Genomic DNA, 20,382 nt, shown 5'->3' on the forward strand with positions numbered 1-20,382 from the left:
AATCCCCAAAAAAAATCCAAATTTCACCTCAAAAATCCCAAAAAAAACCCCAAAAATTTTGATTTCGCTTGGATCTTCTGGTATTCACCACCTGGAAAATCCCAAAAAAAAATCAAAAATTTTGATTTCACTCGGATCTTCTCGTGTTCATCACCTCAAAAATCCCAAAAAAAATTCCAGAAATTTGATTTCACTCTGATCATCACCTGGAAAATCCCAAAAAAAACCCCAAAAATTTGATTTTCACTCCGATCATCACCTCAAAAACCCAAATAAAATCAAAATTTTGATCGGGACGGACCCGGGACGGACAGACGGACGCCAAAATTTGATTTCACTCTTATCATCTCTTGATCATCACCTCAAAAATCCCCAAAATAACCCCAAAAAATTTGATTTCGCTCGGATTTTCTCGTGGTCATCACCTGGAAAACCCCCAAAAAATCCCAAATTTTGACCGGGGACGCACGGACGGACGGACGGACGGACGCCATGTCCATGCCCGCCACGCCCACCAGCAACGACGCCTGCCTGAGCATCGTGCACAGCCTGATGTGCCACCGGCAGGGCGGCGAGAGCGAGACCTTCGCCAAGCGCGCCATCGAGAGTTTGGTTAAAAAATTAAAAGAGAAAAAAGACGAGCTGGATTCGTTAATTACGGCGATAACGACGAACGGAGCACACCCCAGCAAGTGCGTGACCATCCAGAGGACGCTGGACGGCAGGCTGCAGGTGGGTGGAGAAAATTCCAGAAAAATTGGAAATTTGGGGAGGTTGAGGGTGGAAAAAATGCAAAAAATTGGGAGAAAATGGAAAAAATTTGGAGAAAATACAGAAAAATTTGGGTGGAAATCCCAAAAAATTTGGGTGGAAATCCCAAAAAATTTGGGTGGAAATCCCAAAAAATTTGGGAGAAAATTCAAAAAATTTGGGAGAAAATGGAAAAAATTTGGGTGGAAATCCCAAAAATTTGGGTGGTTGAGGGTGAGGGTGGGGGATGGGAAGATGAAAATGGAAATTGTGGCGGGAAATTTGAAAAAAAAGAGGTAAAATTTGGAGAAATTTGGAAATTTGGAGAAAAAAAAGATTGAAATTTGGAGAAATGAAATTTCGAAATTTGGAGAAATAAAATGTCGAAATTTGGAGGAAAAAAATGTCGAAATTTGGAGAAATGACATTTCGAAATTTGGAGAAATTTCGAAATCTGGAGAAATAAAATGTCGAAAATTGGAGAAATAAAAGATGGAAAGTTGGAGAAATTTCAAAATTTGGAGAAAGATCGAAATTTGGAGAAATTTGCAAATTTGGAGAAAAAAAAATGTCGAAATTTGGAGAAATAAAAGATCGAAATTTGGAGAAATAAAAGATTGAAAGTTGGAGAAATAAAAGATCGAAATTTGGAGAAATCAAATTTCGAAATCTGGAGAAATCAAATCTTCAAATTTGGAGAAATCAAATATCCAAATTTGGATAAATAAAATATTCAAATTTGGAGAAATCAAATCTCCAAATCTGGAGAAATAAAATCTCCAAATTTGGAGAAATAAAATGTCGAAATTTGGAGAAATCAAATTTCCAAATTTGGAGAAATCTCCAAAGACGAGTTGGATTCGTTGATCACGGCGATAACGACCAACGGGGCGCATCCCAGCAAGTGCGTGACCATCCAGAGGACGCTGGACGGGAGGTTGCAGGTGGGTGGAGAAAATTCCAGAAAATTTGGGAGAAAATGCAAAAAAATGTGAAATTTGGGGGGGTTGGGAAGAGAAAAATGGAAAAAATTTGGGAGAAAATCCCAAAAATTTGGTTGAGGGTGGAGAAAATGCAAAAATTTCAGAGGAAATTCCAAAAAATTTGAAATTTGGGGTGGTTGGTCCATGGGAGGTGGACAAAAAAATAAAAATGGAAATTGTGGAAAAGGAACCGGCAAAATGTCGAAATTTGGAGAAATCAAAATTTCGAAATGTGGAGAAGTTTCAAAATCTGGAGAAAAAAAAATGTCGAAATTTGGAGAAATAAAAGATTGAAAGTTGGAGAAAAGAAATTTCGAAATTTGGAGAAATAAAAGATCGAAATTTGGAGAAATAAAATTTCCAAATCTGGAGAAATCAAATTTCGAAATTTGGAGAAATTTCCAAATTTGGAGAAATAAAATTTCGGAATTTGGAAAAATCAAATTTCGAAATTTGGAGAAATTTCCAAATTTGGAGAAATAAAAGATCGAAATTTGGAGAAAGATCCAAATTTGGAGAAATAAAATTTCGAAATTTGGAGAAATGAAATCTGAAAATTTGGAGAAATCTTCAAATTTGGAGAAATAAAAGATCCAAATTTGGAGAAATCAAAGATCGAAATTTGGAGAAATTTCCAAATTTGGAGAAATAAAATTTCGAAATCTGGAGAAATTTCCAGATCTGGAGAAAATCCAAAAATTTGGGTGGTTGAGGGTGGAGAAAATGCAAAAAAATTTGAAATTTGGGGGGGTTGGGAAGAGAAAAATGGAAAAATTTGGGAGAAAATGGAAAAAATTTGAGTGGAAATGGAAAAAATTTGGGAGAAAATTCCAAAAAATTGGAAATTTGGGGGGGTTGGGAAGAGAAAAATGCAAAAAATTTGGGAGAAAATGGAAAAAATTTGGGTGGAAATGGAAAAAATTTGGGAGAAAATGGAAAAAATTTGGGAGAAAATGGAAAAAATTTGGGTGGAAATGGAAAAAAATTGGGAGAAAATGGAAAAAATTTGGGAGAAAATGGAAAAAATTTGGGTGGAAATCCCAAAAAATTGGGGTGGTTGAGGGTGGAGAAAATGCAAAAAAATTTGGGAGAAAATGGAAAAAATTTGGGTGGAAAATCGAAAAAATTTGTGTGGTTGAGGGTGGAGAAAATGCAAAAAATTGGGAGAAAATTGAAAAAAATGTGAAATTTGGGGGGGTTGGGAAGAGAAAAATGGAAAAAATTGGGAGAAAATGCAAAAATTTTTGGGTGGTTGAGGGTGGAGAAAATGCAAAAAATTTGAAATTTGGGGAGGTTGAGGGTGGAAAAAATGCAAAAATTTGGGTGGTTGAGGATGGAGAAAATGCAAAAAATTGGGTGGAAATCCCAAAAATTTGAAATTTGGGGTGGTTGGGAAGAGAAAAATGGAAAAATTTGGGTGGAAATGGAAAAAATTTGGGAGAAAATCCCAAAAATTGGGGTGGTTGAGGGTGGAGAAAATGCAAAAAATTGGGGTGGTTGAGGGTGGAGAAAATGGAAAAAATTTGGGTGGAAATCCAAAAAATTGGGTGGAAAAAATGCAAAAAATTGGGAGAAAATGGAAAAAATTTGGGAGAAAATCCCAAAAAATTGGGGTGGTTGAGGGTGGAGAAAATCAAAAAAATTTGGGTGGTTGAGGGTGAAAAAAATCCCAAATATTTGAAATTTGGGGTGGATGGGAAGAGAAAAATGGAAAAATTTGGGAGAAAATGCAAAAATTTGGGAGAAAATGGAAAAAATTTGGGTGGAAATGGAAAAAATTTGGGAGAAAATCAAAAAAATTGGGGTGGTTGAGGGTGGAGAAAATGGAAAAAATTTGGGTGGAAATGGAAAAAATTTGGGAGAAAATCCCAAAAAATTTGGGAGAAAATACAAAAAATTTGAGTGGAAAATCGAAAAAATTGGGGTGGTTGAGGGTGGAGAAAATGCAAAAAATTTTGGGAGAAAATTGAAAAAAAATGTGAAATTTGGGGTGGTTGAGGGTGGAGAAAATCCCCAAAAATTTGAAATTTGGGGGGGTTGGGAAGAGAAAAATGGAAAAATTTGGGAGAAAATGGAAAAATTTTGGGAGAAAATGGAAAAAATTTGGGAGAAAATGGAAAAAATTTGGGTGGTTGGTCCATGGGAGGTGTTGAGGGTGGGGGATGGGAAGATGAAAATGGAAATTGTGGCAGGAAATTGAAAAAAAAAGAGGTAAAATTTGGAAATTTGGAGGAAAAAAGTTTCGAAATGTGGAGAAATTTCGAAATTTGGAGAAATAAAAGATTGAAAGTTGGAGAAAAGAAATTTCGAAATTTGGAGAAATCAAATTTCGAAATTTGGAGAAATTTCGAAATTTGGAGAAATAAAATTTCGAAATTTGGAGAAATCAAATTTTGAAATTTGGAGAAATAAAATTTCAAAATTTGGAGAAATAAAATTTGAAAATTTGGAGAAATTTCCAAATTTGGAAAAATAAAATTTCGAAATTTGGAGAAATAAAATTTCGAAATTTGGAAAAATAAAATTTCCAAATTTGGAGAAATTTCCAAATCTGGAAAAATCAAAAATTCGAAATTTGGAGAAATTTTGAAATTTGGAGAAATCAAATTTCGAAATTTGGAGAAATCAAATTTCGAAATTTGGAGAAATAAAATTTCCAAATTTGGAGAAATAAAATTTCCAAAATTTGGAGAAATAAAATTTCGAAATTTGGAGAAATCTCCAAATTTGGAAAAATCAAAAATTTGAAATTTGGAGAAATTTTGAAATTTGGAGAAATAAAATTTCGAAATTTTGAAAAATCAAATTTCAAAATTTGGAAAAATCAAATTTCCAAATTTGGAGAAATAAAATTTTGAAATTTGGAGAAATCAAATTTCAAAATTTGGAGAAATTTCCAAATCTGGAAAAATCAAAAATTTGAGATTTGGAGAAATTTCGAAATTTGGAGAAATTTCGAAATTTGGAGAAATCAAATTTCAAAATTTGGAGAAATTTCCAAATCTGGAGAAATAAAATTTCGAAATTTAGAGAAATAAAATTTCAAAATTTGGAAAAATCAAAATTTTGAAATTTGGAGAAATCAAATTTCCAAAATTTGGAGAAATTTCCAAAATTGGAGAAATTAAATTTCGAAATTTGGAAAAATAAAATTTCAAAATTTGGAGAAATCTCGAAATTTGGAGAAATCAAATTTCGAAATTTGGAGAAATAAAATTTCCAAAATCTGGAGAAATAAAATTTTGAAATTTGGAGAAATAAAATTTCAAAATTTGGAGAAATTTCGAAATTTTGAGAAATAAAATTTCCAAATTTGGAGAAATTTCCCAAATTTGGAGAAATAAAATTTCGGAATTTGGAAAAATCAAATTTCAAAATTTGGAGAAATTTTGAAATTTGGAGAAATAAAATTTCCAAATCTGGAGAAATTTCGAAATTTGGGGAAATAAAATTTCGAAATTTGGAGAAATTTTGAAATTTGGAGAAATAAAATTTCCAAAATTTGGAGAAATAAAATTTCGAAATTTGGACAAATAAAATTTCGAAATTTGGAGAAATAAAATTTCCAAATGTGGAGAAATTTTGAAATTTGGAGAAATAAAATTTCAAAATTTGGAGAAACCAAATTTCGAAATTTGGACAAATAAAATTTCGAAATTTGGAGAAATGAAATTTCCAAAATCTGTAGAAATAAAATTTCGAAATTTGGAAAAATCAAATTTTGAAATTTGGAGAAATTTCCAAATTTGGAGAAATTTCCAAATCTGGACACCGCGGGCACCGGAGCTGTTGGTGCCAACCTTGCCGGCGGTGCCAACCTTGTGCCAGGGCATCGAGTGAGAATCGCAGAGCGGGCACCGAAGGCGTTGGCATGGCTGAGGTGCCAACCTCCATTTTGTATTGGAGCTGGTGCCAACCGTGCCAACCTTGACCGTGGTGCCAACCCTGTGGCATCGACTCAACTGTGCCAGGGCATCGAGAATCCCAGACCTGGCACACCAAACCTCTTTCCCTTGGCATTGCCTGATTGGCACACCTCAATTTGGTGTTGTTGATGCCAACCGTGCCCGTGATGCCAACCTTGTGCCATTGACTCAATTGTGCCAGGGCATTGCCTGAGAATGCCAGGGCTGGCACAACCCAGATAGAAAGGTGTTGCTGTTGGCATTGGGCATGGCTGAGGTGCCCACCTCCATTATGTGGTGTTGGTGGTGCCCTTCATGCCAGCCTTGCCCGTGATGCCAACCCCATGCCATTGACTAAGAATGGCAGGGCATTGACTGAGAATCCCAGAACTGGCACACAAAGGTGTTGGCATTGGCTTGGCCTGATTGGCACACCTCCATTGTGTGCCCTTCATGCCAACCCCCAACCATGGTGCCAACCTTGTGGCATCGACTCAATTGTGCCAAGCATTGAGTGAGAACCACAGGGCATCGACTCGACTGTGCCAGGGCATCGAGAATCCCAGAGCTGGCACCAAACCTGTTGGCATTGGGTTGGCCTGATTGGCACACCTCCATTGTGTGCCCTTCATGCCAACCCCCAACCATGGTGCCAACCTTGTGGCATCGACTCAATTGTGCCAAGCATTGAGTGAGAATCACAGGGCATCGACTCAACTGTGCCAGGGCATCGAGAATCACAGAGCGGGCACCAAACCTGTTGGCATTGGGTTTGCCTGATTGGCACCTCCATTTGGCATTGTTGCTGGTGCCCTTCATGCCAACCTTGCCTGTGGTGCCAACCTTGTGCCATTGACTCAAACTGTGCCAGGCATTGAGTGAGAATCACTGGGCATCGACTCAACTGTGCCAGGGCATTGAGAATCCCAGAGCTGGCACCAAACCTGTTGGCATTGGGTTTGCCTGATTGGCACCTCCATTTGGCATTGTTGGTGGTGCCCTTCATGCCAACCATGCCTATGATGCCAACCCCATGCCATTGACTCAACTGTGCCAGGGCATTGACTGAACTGTGCCAAGGCATTGCCTGGCAATAATAATCCCACAGTTGGCACCAAACCTGTTTCCCTTGGCATTGCCTGATCTGCACACCTCAATTGGGTGCCGTTCATGCCAACCATGCCCATGATGCCAACCCCATGGCATTGACTCAAACTGTGCCAGGCATTGAGTGAGAACCACAGGGCATCGACTCCACTGTGCCAGGGCATCGAGTGAGAATCCCAGAGCGGGCACACAAAGGCGTTGGCATTGGCTGAGGTGCCCACCTCCATTTTGTGTTGGTGCTGGTGCCAACCCCAACCATGGTGCCAATCCCGTGCCATTGACCAAACTGTGCCAGGGCATCGAGTGAGAATCCTAGGACTGGCACCAAACCTGTTTCCCTTGTGTTTCCCTGATTGGCACCTCCATTTGGCATTGTTGCTGGTGCCCTTCATGCCAACCATGCCCGTGATGCCAACCCCGATGCCCGTTCCGCAGGTGGCAGGCCGCAAGGGATTCCCGCACGTCATCTATGCCCGCCTGTGGCATTGATTGAGAATCCCAGAGCGGGCACAGAAAGGTGTTGGCATTGGCTGATCCGCACCTCCATTGGGTGCTGTTCATGCCAACCGTGCCCATGATGCCAACCCCGTGCCATTGACTAAGAATGGCAGGGCATGGACTGAGAATCACAGGGCATCGACTCAACTGTGCCAGGGCATTGAGTGAGAATCCCAGAGCTGGCACAGAAATGTGTTGGCATTGGGTTTGCCTGATTGGCACACTTCCATTTTGTATTGGAGCTCGTGCCAACCTTGCCCCTGGCATTGACTCCAACTGTGCCAGGGCATTGAGTGAGAATCACCGGGCATCGACTCAACGGTGCCAGGGCATTGCCTGATAATCACAAGACTGGCACAACCCAGCCAGAAAGTTGTTCCTGTTGGCATTGGCTGAGGTGCCAACCTCCATTTTGCGTTGTTGCTTTGGTGCCATTCATGCCAACCCCAACCATGGTGCCAACCTTGTGCCATTGAGTAAGAATGGCAGGGCATCAAGTCAACTGTGCCAGGGCATTGAGTGAGAATGAGAGACCTGGCACACCAAACCTGTTTTCCTTGGGCATGGCTGATTGGCACCTCCATTTGGCATTGTTGCTAGTGCCCTTCATGCCAACCATGCCCGTGATGCCAACCTCGGTGCCCGTTCCGCAGGTGGCAGGCCGCAAGGGATTCCCGCACGTCATCTACGCCCGCCTGTGGCGCTGGCCCGACCTGCACAAGAACGAGCTGAAGCACGTCAAGTATTGCCAGTTCGCCTCCTCACGGGGTGGGCGAGGGACTTTATATATGACAGTAGGCCCGTGGGCGGTAGGCCCCCCGTAGTACGGGAAACATGTACCGGGTGGAATTAGGACCTCAAGTGCGACAGCGTCTGCGTCAACCCCTACCACTACGAGCGCGTGGTGTCGCCTGGCATCGGTGAGTGCCCGCCGTGGTGCCAACCGGGCGAGATGTCACGGGTTTTGGGCACGGCGTTGAGTTGGCACCACTAATTTTGGTGTTAATTTTGGTGTTGTGTTTCTCTATGGAAATTGTTGGGTATGGAGGGAGATTTTTTGGGATTTTTTGGGGTTTTGGTGGTGCCAGGGTAGGGGTGGTTGGCACAGGTTGGCATCAAGTTGGTACAGGTAAGCATTGGGGTGGAACGGGTTGGGTATTGGGTTGGCACAGGTTGGCATCAGGGTGGAAAACAGGTTGGCATTGGGTCTATGTTTGCATTGTTGTTTTATTTGAAATTTGGATGAATGGGTTTGGAATTTTGATGAATGGGTTTTGAAATTTTGATGAATGGGTTTGAAATTTTTAAGAATGAGTTTGAAATTTTGATGAATGAGTTTTGAAATTTTGATGAATGAGTTTTGAAATTTTTAAGAATGAGTTTGAAATTTTGATGAATGGGTTTGAAATTTTGACGAATGAGTTTTGAAATTTTTAAGAATGAGTTTGAAATTTTGATGAATGGGTTTGAAATTTGGATGAATGAGTTTTCAAATTTGGATGAATGAGTTTTGAAATGTTGAAGAATGAAATTTTCCCCCTTGGGAGATTGTTTTGGGGGTCAACCCCGACCGCTACGAGCGCGTGGTGTCGCCTGGCATCGGTGAGTGCCCGCCGTGGTGCCAACCGGGGGAGATGTCACGGGTTTTGGGCACGGCGTTGAGTTGGCACCATTGATTTTTGGTGTTGTGTTTGGCAATGGGAATTGTTGGGTATGGAGGGAGATTTTTGGAATTTTTGGGGTTTGGTTGGTGGCAGGGTAGGGGTGGTTGGCACAGGTTGGCATCAAGTTGGTACAGGTAAGCATTGGGGTGGAATGGGTGTATGGGTAGCACAGGTTGGCATTGGGGTGGCACCTTCAGTGCCACTTTTTAAATGATTTTAAATGATTTTGAATTTCTAAAAATGAATTTTCCCCTTTAAGAGATTTTTTGGGTTTTGTTGCCATTTGGTGGTGCCAGCCTAGCAGTGGTTGGCACGGGTTGGCATCAGGGTGGCACGGGTGTATGGGTGGCACCTTCAAAGCCACTTTTTAAATGTTTTGAAATTTGGAAATTTCTAAAAATGAATTTTCCCCCTCGGGACATTTTTGGGGTTTTGGTGGTGCCAGCCTAGGGGTGGTTGGCACAGGTTGGCATTGGGGTGGAAAACAGATTGGCATTGGGGTGGCATCATCACTGTTGGTTTCTCAATGTTGATAAATGAGTTTGAAATTTTCCCCCTTGGCACATTTGGTGGGGTTTGGGTGGTGCCAGGCTAGGGGTGGTTGGCACAGGTTGGCATCGGGCTGGAAAACAGGTTGGCATTGGGTCTATGTTTGCACTGTTGTTTTATTTGAAATTTTGATGAATGGGTTTTGAAATTTTGATGAATGGGTTTGAAATTTTGATGAATGAGTTTTGAAATTTTTAAGAATGGGTTTTGAAATTTTTAAGAATGAGTTTGAAATTTTGATGAATGGGTTTTGAAATTTGGATGAATGGGTTTTGAAATTTTGATGAATGGGTTTTGAAATTTTTAAGAATGAGTTTGAAATTTGGATGAATGGGTTTTGAAATTTTGATGAATGAGTTTTGAAATTTCGATGAATGGGTTTGAAATTTTGATGAATGAGTTTGAAATTTTAATGAATGAGTTTTGAAATTTTTAAGAATGAGTTTGAAATTTTGATGAATGGGTTTGAAATTTTGATGAATGAGTTCTGAAATTTTTAAGAATGAGTTTGAAATTTTTAAGAATGAGTTTGAAATTTTGATGAATGAGTTTTGAAAGTTTGAAGAATGAAATTTTCCCCCTTGGGAGATTTTTTTGGGCGTCAACCCCGACCACTACGAGCGCGTGGTGTCGCCTGGCATCGGTGAGTGCCCGCCGCGGTGCCAACCGGCCGAGATGTCACGGGTTGTGGGCACGGCATTGAGTTGGCAGCGTTGGTTTTTGGTGGTTGTCTATGGGAGGTTGGGTTTGTCCATGGGAATGGAGGGAGATTTTTTGGGTTTGGTTTGGGGTTGGCAGTGCCACTCTAGCAGTGGTTGGCATTGGGGTTGGCACAGGTTGGCATTGGGTCTATGTTTGGAAGCCGCACTGTTGTTTGATTTGAAATTTTGATGAATGAGTTTTGAAATTTTGATGAATGGGTTGTGAAATTTGGATGAATGGTTTTGAAATTTTTAAGAATGAGTTTGAAATTTTGATGAATGGGTTTGAAATTTGGATGAATGAGTTTTCAAATTTGGATGAATGAGTTTTGAAATGTTGAAGAATGAAATTTTCCCCCTTGGGAGATTGTTTTGGGGGTCAACCCCGACCGCTACGAGCGCGTGGTGTCGCCTGGCATCGGTGAGTGCCCGCCAAGGTGCCAACCGGGCACATGGCGAAACGTCGTGGGCACGGCGTTGAGTTGGCACCGTTGGTTTTTGGTGGTTGTCTATGGGAGGTTGGGTTTGTCTATGGGAATGGAGGGAGATTTTTTGGGGTGGCACCCTTAGAGTGGCATCCTTAGAACTTGAAGTGGCATCCTTAGACTGGCATCCTTAGGGTGGCATCGTGAGAACTTGAAGTGCCATCCTTAGACTGGCATCCTTAGAACTTGAGTGCCATCCTTAGAGTGGCATCCTGAGAGTGGCATCTTTAGAACTAGGGTGGCATCCTTAGAGTGGCATCCTTAGAGTGGCATCCTTAGAGTGGCATCCTTAGAGTGGCATCCTCAGGGTGGCATCCTTAGAACTAGGGTGGCATCCTCAGAGTGGCATCCTTAGAGTGGCATCCTTAGAGTGGCATCCTTAGAACTTGAGTGCCATCCTTAGAGTGGCATCCTCAGAGTGGCATCCTCAGAGTGGCATCCTCAGAGTGGCATCCTTAGAACTAGGGTGGCATCCTTAGAGTGGCATCCTCAGGGTGGCATCCTTAGAGTGGCATCCTTAGAACTAGGGTGGCATCCTTAGGGTGGCATCCTTAGAGTGGCATCCTTAGAGTGGCATCCTTAGAACTTGGGTGGCATCCTTAGACTGGCATCCTTAGAACTTGAGTGCCATCCTTAGAGTGGCATCCTTAGAGTGGCATCCTGAGGGTGGCATCCTTAGAGTGGCATCCTTAGAGTGGCATCCTCAGAGTGGCATCCTTAGGGTGGCATCCTTAGAGTGGCATCCTCAGGGTGGCATCCTCAGGGTGGCATCCTTCGAACTGGCCAAGTGAGCTGGCAGGCCAAAATGGGGCATCCGAGCACACCACGACCCGCCCCCGATGCCAACCGGGCACATGGCGAAACGTCGTGGGCACGGCGTTGAGTTGGCACCGTTGGTTTTTGGTGGTTGTCTATGGGAGGTTGGGTTTGTCTATGGGAATGGAGGGAGATTTTTTGGGTTTGGTTTGGGGTTGGCAGTGCCACTCTAGCAGTGGTTGGCATTGGGGTTGGCACAGGGTGGCATTGGGTCGATGTTTGGAACCTGCACTGTTTCTCTTTTAAGGATTTCTAAATAATTTTGAAATTTCTCAAAATGAATTTTCCCCTTTAAGAGATTTTTTGGGTTTTGTTGCCATTTGTTGGTGCCAGCCTAGCAGTGGTTGGCACGGGTTGGCATCAGGGTGGCACGGGTGTATGGGTGGCACCTTCAATGCCACTTTTTAAATGTTTTGAAATTTGGAAATTTCTAAAAATGAATTTTCCCCCTCGGGACATTTTTGGGGTTTTGGTGGTGCCAGCCTAGGGGTGGTTGGCACAGGTTGGCATTGGGGTGGAACAGGTTGCAATTGAGGTGGAACAGGTTGGCATTGGGGTGGCATCATCACTGTTGGTTTCTCAATGTTGCTAAATGAGTTTGAAATTTTCCCCCTTGGCACATTTGGTGGGGTTTGGGCGGTGCCAGGCTAGGGGTGGTTGGCACAGGTTGGCATCGGGCTGGAAAACAGGTTGGCATTGGGTCTATGTTTGCACTGTTGTTTGATTTGAAATTTGGATGAATGGGTTTTGAAATTTTGATGAATGGGTTTTGAAATTTGGATGAATGAGTTTTGAAATTTGGATGAATGAGTTTTGAAATTTTGATGAATGAGTTTGAAATTTTTAAGAATGGGTTTTGAAATTTTTAAGAATGAGTTTGAAATTTTGATGAATGAGTTTTGAAAGTTTGATGAATGGGTTTTGAAATTTTTGAAGAATGAAATTTTCCCCCTTGGGAGATTTTTTTGGGGGTCAACCCCTACCACTACGAGCGCGTGGTGTCGCCTGGCATCGGTGAGTGCCCGCCGCGGTGCCAACCGGGTGAGATGTCACGTGTTGTGGGCACAGCATTGAGTTGGCACCAGTAATTTTGGTGTTGTGTTTCTCAATGGGAATTGTTGGGTATGGAGGGAGATTTTTGGAATTTTTGGGGTTTGGGTGGTGCCAGGGTAGGGGTGGTTGGCACAGGTTGGCATTGGGGTTGGCACAGGTAAGCATTGGGGTGGAACGGGTTGGGTATTGGGTTGGCACAGGTTGGCATCGGGGTGGGAAACAGGTTGGCATTGGGTCTGTGTTTGCACTGTTGTTTTATTTGAAATTTGGATGAATGGGTTTTGAAATTTTTAAGAATGAGTTTGAAATTTTGATGAATGGGTTTTGAAATTTTGATGAATGAGTTTTGAAATTTTGATGAATGAGTTCTGAAATTTTGATGAATGAGTTTTCAAATTTGGATGAATGAGTTTTGAAATGTTGAAGAATGAAATTTTCCCCCTTGGGAGATTTTTTTGGGGGTCAACCCCGACCGCTACGAGCGCGTGGTGTCGCCTGGCATCGGTGAGTGCCCGCCGCGGTGCCAACCGGGCACATCGCGAAATGTCGTGGGTACAGGTTTGATGTTAGTGGCACCAATTTTTGATGCCACGCTGTTGTGTTGGGCAATGCGGATTGTTGGCGTGGAGGGAGATTTTTTTGGGGTTTTGGTGGTGCCAGGGTAGGGGTGGTTGGCACAGGTTGGCACAGGGTGGCATTGGGTCTACGTTTGGCACCTTCAGTGCTGGTTTTTCAATGTTGGTAAATGAGTTTTGAAATGTCGAAAAATTTGGAAATTCCTAAAAATTTGGAAAATTTCTAAAAATGAATTTTTCCCCTTTAAGAGATTTTTTGGGTTTGGTTGGGTTTTGGTGGTGCCAGCCTAGGGGTGGTTGGCACAGGTTGGCATTAGGGTGGCACCGTCACTTTTGGTTTTTCAATGTTGGTAAATGAGTTTGAAATTTCTCAAAATTTGGAAATTTCTAAAAATGAATTTTCCCCCTCGGGACGTTTTTGGGGTTTTGGTGGTGCCAGCCTAGGGGTGGTTGGCACAGGTTGGCATTGGGGTGGAACAGGTTGCAATTGAGGTGGAACAGGTTGGCATTGGGGTGGCATCATCACTGTTGGTTTCTCAATGTTGATAAATGAGTTTGAAATTTTCCCCCTTGGCACATTTGGTGGGGTTTGGGCGGTGCCAGGCTAGGGGTGGTTGGCACAGGTTGGCATCGGGGTTGGCACAGGTTGGCATTGGGTCTATGCTTGGAACCCGCACTGTTGTTTGATTTGAAATTTTGATGAATGAGTTTTGAAATTTTGATGAATGGGTTTTGAAATTTTGATGAATGGGTTTGAAATTTGGATGAATGGGTTTGAAATTTTTAAGAATGAGTTTGAAATTTTTAAGAATGAGTTTGAAATTTTGATGAATGGGTTTTGAAATTTTGATGAATGAGTTTTGAAATTCGGATGAATGAGTTTGAAATTTTGATGAATGGGGTTTGAAATTTGGATGAATGAGTTTGAAATTTTGATGAATGGGTTTTGAAATTTTTAAGAATGAATTTTGAAATTTTGATGAATGGGTTTGAAATTTTTAAGAATGAGTTCTGAAATTTTTAAGAATGAGTTTGAAATTTTTAAGAATGAGTTTGAAATTTTGATGAATGAGTTTTGAAATTTTGAAGAATGAATTTTCCCCCTTGGGAAATTTTTTGGGGTTTTGTTGGTGCCAGCCTCAGAGTGGTTGGCACAGGTTGGCATCGGGGTTGGCATTGGGGTGGCACCTTCAGTGCCACTTTTTCAAATCTCTACAAATGAATTTTTCTCCCTTGGCAGATCTGTCGGGGCTGACGCTGCAGAGCTCAGGTGGGTACCGATGCCAGGAGAGGTGCCAGGCTGTGCCCTGGCGGCGTTTTTGGGCTGGCACAAAGGTTCCCGCAGCCTTGGCATGGGGGCAAGGAGGAAGAAATCTGTGCCGTGTGTGCCAGTTCTGTGCCCATGTGTGTGCCCATGTGTGCCATGTGTGTGCCAGTCCGTGCCATGTGTGTGCCAGTTTTGTGCCCATGTGTGTGCCCATCTGTGCCCATGTGTGTGCCAGCTCTGTGCCCTGTGTGTGCCAGTTCTGTGCCCATCTGTGCCCTCTGTCTGTGCCCATGTGTGTGCCCAGTCCATGCCCTCTGTGTGCCAGTTCTGTGCCCATCTGTGCCCTCTGTCTGTGCCCATTCTGTGCCCTTTCCATGCCCATTCTGTGCCCATCTGTGTGCCCTTTCCATGCCCATTCTGTGCCCATTCCGTGCCCTTCCCATGCCCCCTCAGTGCCTATTCTGTGCCCATATCTGTGCCCTTTCCGTGCCCCCTCAGTGCCCATATCTGTGCCCTTTCTGTGCCCCCTCAGTGCCCATTCTGTGCCCATATCTGTGCCCTTTCTGTGCCCCCTCAGTGCCCATTCTGTGCCCTTTCCATGCCCCCTCAGTGCCCATTCTGTGCCCATATCTGTGCCCTCTGTCTGTGCCCATTCTGTGCCCTTTCCATGCCCCCTCAGTGCCCATTCTGTGCCCATGTGTGTGCCAGTTCTGTGCCCATCTGTGCCCTCTGTCCGTGCCCCCTCAGTGCCCATTCTGTGCCCATATCTGTGCCCTTTCCGTGCCCCCTCAGTGCCCATTCTGTGCCCATCTGTGCCCTCTGTCCGTGCCCTGTGTGTGCCAGCTCTGTGCCCATCTGTGCCCTCTATCCGTGCCCATCCGTGCCCTCTCTCCGTGCCCCCTTCAATGCCCCGTTCCATGCCCGCACAGCCCCGCCCAGCCTGCTGGTCAAGGACGAATACGTGCCCGACTACGACGGGCAGCCGCCCTTGGCATCGGCCGACGGGCACTCGGTGCAAACCATCCAACACCCGCCTGCCAACCGTGCCAACTCCGAACCCTTCAGTGCCAACCCCGCCATGTTGGCACCACCCGAGGGCACCACCAGCGGCGGCGGCGGCGGCACCAACTTCCCCAACATTCCCGTGGCATCCACAAGTGAGCTGGGGGTTGGCACAAGGGGTGGTTGGCATCGGGGTGGGCACCTTGGTGGGCACCTTGGTGGGCATGGCAAGGGGGGGTTGATGGCGAGAGATGCGCTGAGTCTGAGTGGTTTCGTCCAACATGAGCAGCCCTAAATCTGAGTGGTTTCGTCCAACATGAGCACCCCTAAATCTGAATGGTTTCGCCCAATACGAGCACCCAAAATGGTTTCGCCCACCCCTAAACCTGAATGGTTTCGCCCAATATGAGCACCCCTAAATCTGAATGGTTTCGCCCAATACGAGCACCCAAAATGGTTTCGCCCACCCCTAAATCTGAATGGTTTCGCCCAATATGAGCACCCCTAAATCTGAATGGTTTCGCCCAATATGAGCACCCCTAAGTCGGAATGGTTTCGCCCAATACGAGCACCCAAAATGGTTTCAGCCACCCCTAAATCTGAATGGTTTCGCCCAATATGAGCACCCCTAAATGTGAATGGTTTCACCCAATATGAGCACCCCTAAATCTGAATGGTTTCGCCCAATACGAGCACCCAAAATGGTTTCGCCCACCCCTAAATCTGAATGGTTTCGCCCAATATGAGCACCCCTAAATCTGAATGGTTTCGCCCAATACGAGCACCCAAAATGGTTTCGCCCACCCCTAAATCTGAATGGTTTCGCCCAATATGAGCACCCCTAAATGTGAATGGTTTCGCCCAATGTGAGCACCCCTAAATCTGAATGGTTTCGCCCAATACGAGCACCCAAAATGGTTTCGCCCACCCCTAAATCTGAATGGTTTCGCCCAATATGAGCACCCCTAAGTCTGAATGGTTTCGCCCAATATGAGCACCCCTAAGTCTGAATGGTTTCGCCCAATACGAGCACCCAAAATGGTTTCAGCCACCCCTAAATCTGAATGGTTTCGCCCAATATGAGCACCCCTAAATCTGAATGGTTTCGCCCAATACCAGCACCCAAAATGGTTTCACCCACCCCTAAATCTGAATGGTTTCGCCCAATGTGAGCACCCCTAAATGTGAATGGTTTTGCCCAATATGAGCACCCCTAAACCTGAATGGTTTCGCCCAATACGAGCACCCAAAATGGTTTCACCCACCCCTAAATCTGAATGGTTTCGCCCAATATGAGCACCCCTAAATCCGAATGGTTTCGCCCAATACGAGCACCCAAAATGGTTTCGCCCACCCCTAAATCTGAATGGTTTCGCCCAATATGAGCACCCCTAAATCTGAATGGTTTCGCCCAATACGAGCACCCAAAATGGTTTCACCCACCCCTAAATCTGAATGGTTTCGCCCAACATGAGCACCCCTAAATGTGAATGGTTTCGCCCAATATGAGCACCCCTAAGTCTGAATGGTTTCGCCCAATACGAGCACCCAAAATGGTTTCACCCACCCCTAAATCTGAATGGTTTCGCCCAATATGAGCACCCCTAAATCTGAATGGTTTCGCCCAATACGAGCACCCAAAATGGTTTCGCCCACCCCTAAATCTGAATGGTTTCGCCCAATATGAGCACCCCTAAATCTGAATGGTTTCGCCCAATACGAGCACCCAAAATGGTTTCACCCACCCCTAAATCTGAATGGTTTTGCCCAATATCAGCACCCCTAAATGTGAATGGTTTCGCCCAATATGAGCACCCCTAAATCTGAATGGTTTCGCCCAATACGAGCACCCAAAATGGTTTCGCCCACCCCTAAATCTGAATGGTTTCACCCAATATGAGCACCCCTAAATCTGAATGGTTTCGCCCAATATCAGCACCCCTAAATCTGAATGGTTTCGCCCAATACGAGCACCCAAAATGGTTTCGCCCACCCCTAAATCCGAATGGTTTCGCCCAATATGAGCACCCCTAAATCTGAATGGTTTCGCCCAATATGAGCACCCCTAAATCTGAATGGTTTCACCCAATACGAGCACCCAAAATGGTTTCGCCCACCCCTAAATCTGAATGGTTTCGCCCAATATGAGCACCCCTAAATCTGAATGGTTTCACCCAATATCAGCACCCCTAAATCTGAATGGTTTCGCCCAATACGAGCACCCAAAATGGTTTCGCCCACCCCTAAATCTGAATGGTTTCGCCCAATAGGAGCACCCCTAAATCTGAATGGTTTCACCCAATACGAGCACCCAAAATGGTTTCGCCCACCCCTAAATCTGAATGGTTTCACCCAATATGAGCACCCCTAAATCTGAATGGTTTCACCCAATACCAGCACCCAAAATGGTTTCACCCACCCCTAAATCTGAATGGTTTCGCCCAATATGAGCACCCCTAAATGTGAATGGTTTCGCCCAATATGAGCACCCAAAATGGTTTCGCCCACCCCTAAATCTGAATGGTTTCGCCCAATATGAGCACCCCTAAATCTGAATGGTTTCGCCCAATACGAGCACCCAAAATGGTTTCGCCCACCCCTAAATCTGAATGGTTTCGCCCAATATGAGCACCCCTAAATCTGAATGGTTTCGCCCAATACGAGCACCCAAAATGGTTTCGCCCACCCCTAAATCTGAATGGTTTCACCCAATATGAGCACCCCTAAATCTGAATGGTTTCGCCCAATACGAGCACCCAAAATGGTTTCGCCCACCCCTAAATCTGAATGGTTTCGCCCAATGTGAGCACCCCTAAATCTGAATGGTTTCGCCCAATATCAGCACCCAAAATGGTTTCACCCACCCCTAAATCTGAATGGTTTCACCCAATATGAGCACCCCTAAGTCTGAATGGTTTCACCCGATATCAGCACCCAAAATGGTTTCACCCACCCCTAAATCTGAATGGTTTCGCCCAATGTGAGCACCCCTAAGTCGGAATGGTTTCGCCCAATACGAGCACCCAAAATGGTTTCACCCACCCCTAAATCTGAATGGTTTCGCCCAATATGAGCACCCCTAAATCTGAATGGTTTCACCCAATACGAGCACCCAAAATGGTTTCAGCCACCCCTAAATCTGAATGGTTTCACCCAATATGAGCACCCCTAAACCTGAATGGTTTCGCCCAATATCAGCACCCAAAATGGTTTCACCCACCCCTAAATCTGAATGGTTTCGCCCAATACGAGCACCCAAAATGGTTTCACCCACCCCTAAATCTGAATGGTTTCGCCCAATGTGAGCACCCCTAAATCTGAATGGTTTCGCCCAATATGAGCACCCCTAAATGTGAATGGTTTCGCCCAATATGAGCACCCCTAAATCTGAATGGTTTCGCCCAATATGAGCACCCCTAAATCTGAATGGTTTCGCCCAATACCAGCACCCAAAATGGTTTCACCCACCCCTAAATCTGAATGGTTTCGCCCAATATGAGCACCCCTAAATCTGAATGGTTTCGCCCACCCCCAGCACCCAAAATGGTGCCACCCACCATGGGCACCCTGAGGCTGAGGGCTGGCACCCACTCCCACAGCTGGCACCCACTCCCACAGCTGGCACCCACTGCCAGCACCCTGATGCGTTACCCAGTCCAACTTACGGACCAGCAGTGCCCCTGCCAGGTTGGCACCGATGCCATGCTGGCACCGATGCCATGTTGGCGCTGATGCCATGTTGGCACCGATGCCAAGCTGGCACTGATGCCAGCCTGTGTGTTGTTTTTCAGACAGTACCACCAGCTGGACCGGAAGCCGCACGGCCGCCTACACGCCCAGCATGGCACACCATCAAAACGGGCACCTGCAGCACCACCCGCCCATGCACCCCGGGCATTACTGTAAGAGAACGGTGCCAGTCTGTCCGTGTGCCAGTCTGTCCGCGTGCCAGTGTGCCAGTCTGCCCGTGTGTGCCCTCACGGCCCCTTCATTTCGGCTCGGGAAACCCCTCATGGCTGCTCTGAGGCCCTCACGGGCCCCTTCGTTTCTGCTCGGGAAACCCCTCGTTTCTGCTCTGCCCCCTCACAGCACCCCCAAATTTCTGCCCCTGAACCCCCAAATTTCTGCTTTGAACCCCAAATTTCTGCTCCTGAACCCCAAATTTCTGCTTTGAACCCCTCATTTCTGCCCCTGAACCCCCAAATTTCTGCCCCTGAACCCCAAATTTCTGCCCCTGAACCCCAAATTTCTGCTTTGAACCCCTCATTTCTGCTTTGAAGCCCTCACGGCCCCTTCATTTCTGCTCGGGAAACCCCTCGTTTCTGCTCTGCCCCCTCACAGCACCCCCAAATTTCTGCCCTGAACCCCCAAATTTCTGCCCCTGAACCCCAAATTTCTGCCCCTGAACCCCAAATTTCTGCTCCTGAACCCCAAATTTCTGCTTTGAACCCCTCATTTCTGCTCCTGAACCCCAAATTTCTGCTCCTGAACCCCCAAATTTCTGCCCCTGAACCCCCAAATTTCTGCTTTGAAGCCCTCACGGCCCCTTCATTTCTGCTCGGGAAACCCCTCATTTCTGCTCTGCCCCCTCACAGCACCCCCAAATTTCTGCCCCTGAACCCCAAATTTCTGCTCCTGAACCCCCAAATTTCTGCCCCTGAACCCCCAAATTTCTGCTCCTGAACCCCAAATTTCTGCTTTGAACCCCTCATTTCTGCTCTGCCCCCTCACGGCCCCTTCATTTCTGCTCGGGAAACCCCTCATTTCTGCTCTGCCCCCTCACAGCACCCCCAAATTTCTGCCCCTGAACCCCCAAATTTCTGCCCCTGAACCCCAAATTTCTGCCCCTGAACCCCCAAATTTCTGCTTTGAACCCCAAATTTCTGCCCCTGAACCCCAAATTTCTGCTCCTGAACCCCCAAATTTCTGCTCCTGAACCCCCAAATTTCTGCTTTGAACCCCTCATTTCTGCCCCTGAACCCCCAAATTTCTGCTTTGAACCCCTCATTTCTGCTTTGAGGCCCTCA

The 20,382-nt window shown here is 45.0% G+C and overlaps 1 protein-coding gene across 1 annotated transcript in view; it reads left to right on the forward strand.

Moving 5' to 3' along the window:
• The first annotated feature begins 431 nt into the window (after nt 1-431).
• The window catches only part of LOC134431406 (mothers against decapentaplegic homolog 4-like), a 30,010-nt gene continuing 10,059 nt past the window's right edge, over nt 432-20,382 (forward strand). Inside the window, 6 exon segments of the mRNA XM_063179423.1 lie at nt 432-732; nt 7,897-7,998; nt 8,097-8,163; nt 14,327-14,356; nt 15,283-15,510; nt 19,147-19,257. Coding sequence (XP_063035493.1) covers nt 493-732; nt 7,897-7,998; nt 8,097-8,163; nt 14,327-14,356; nt 15,283-15,510; nt 19,147-19,257 — 778 coding nt within the window. The 5' untranslated portion in view covers nt 432-492.

Source organism: Melospiza melodia, chromosome W (genome assembly GCF_035770615.1).
Source record: "Melospiza melodia melodia isolate bMelMel2 chromosome W, bMelMel2.pri, whole genome shotgun sequence".
Classification (NCBI taxonomy): domain Eukaryota; kingdom Metazoa; phylum Chordata; class Aves; order Passeriformes; family Passerellidae; genus Melospiza; species Melospiza melodia.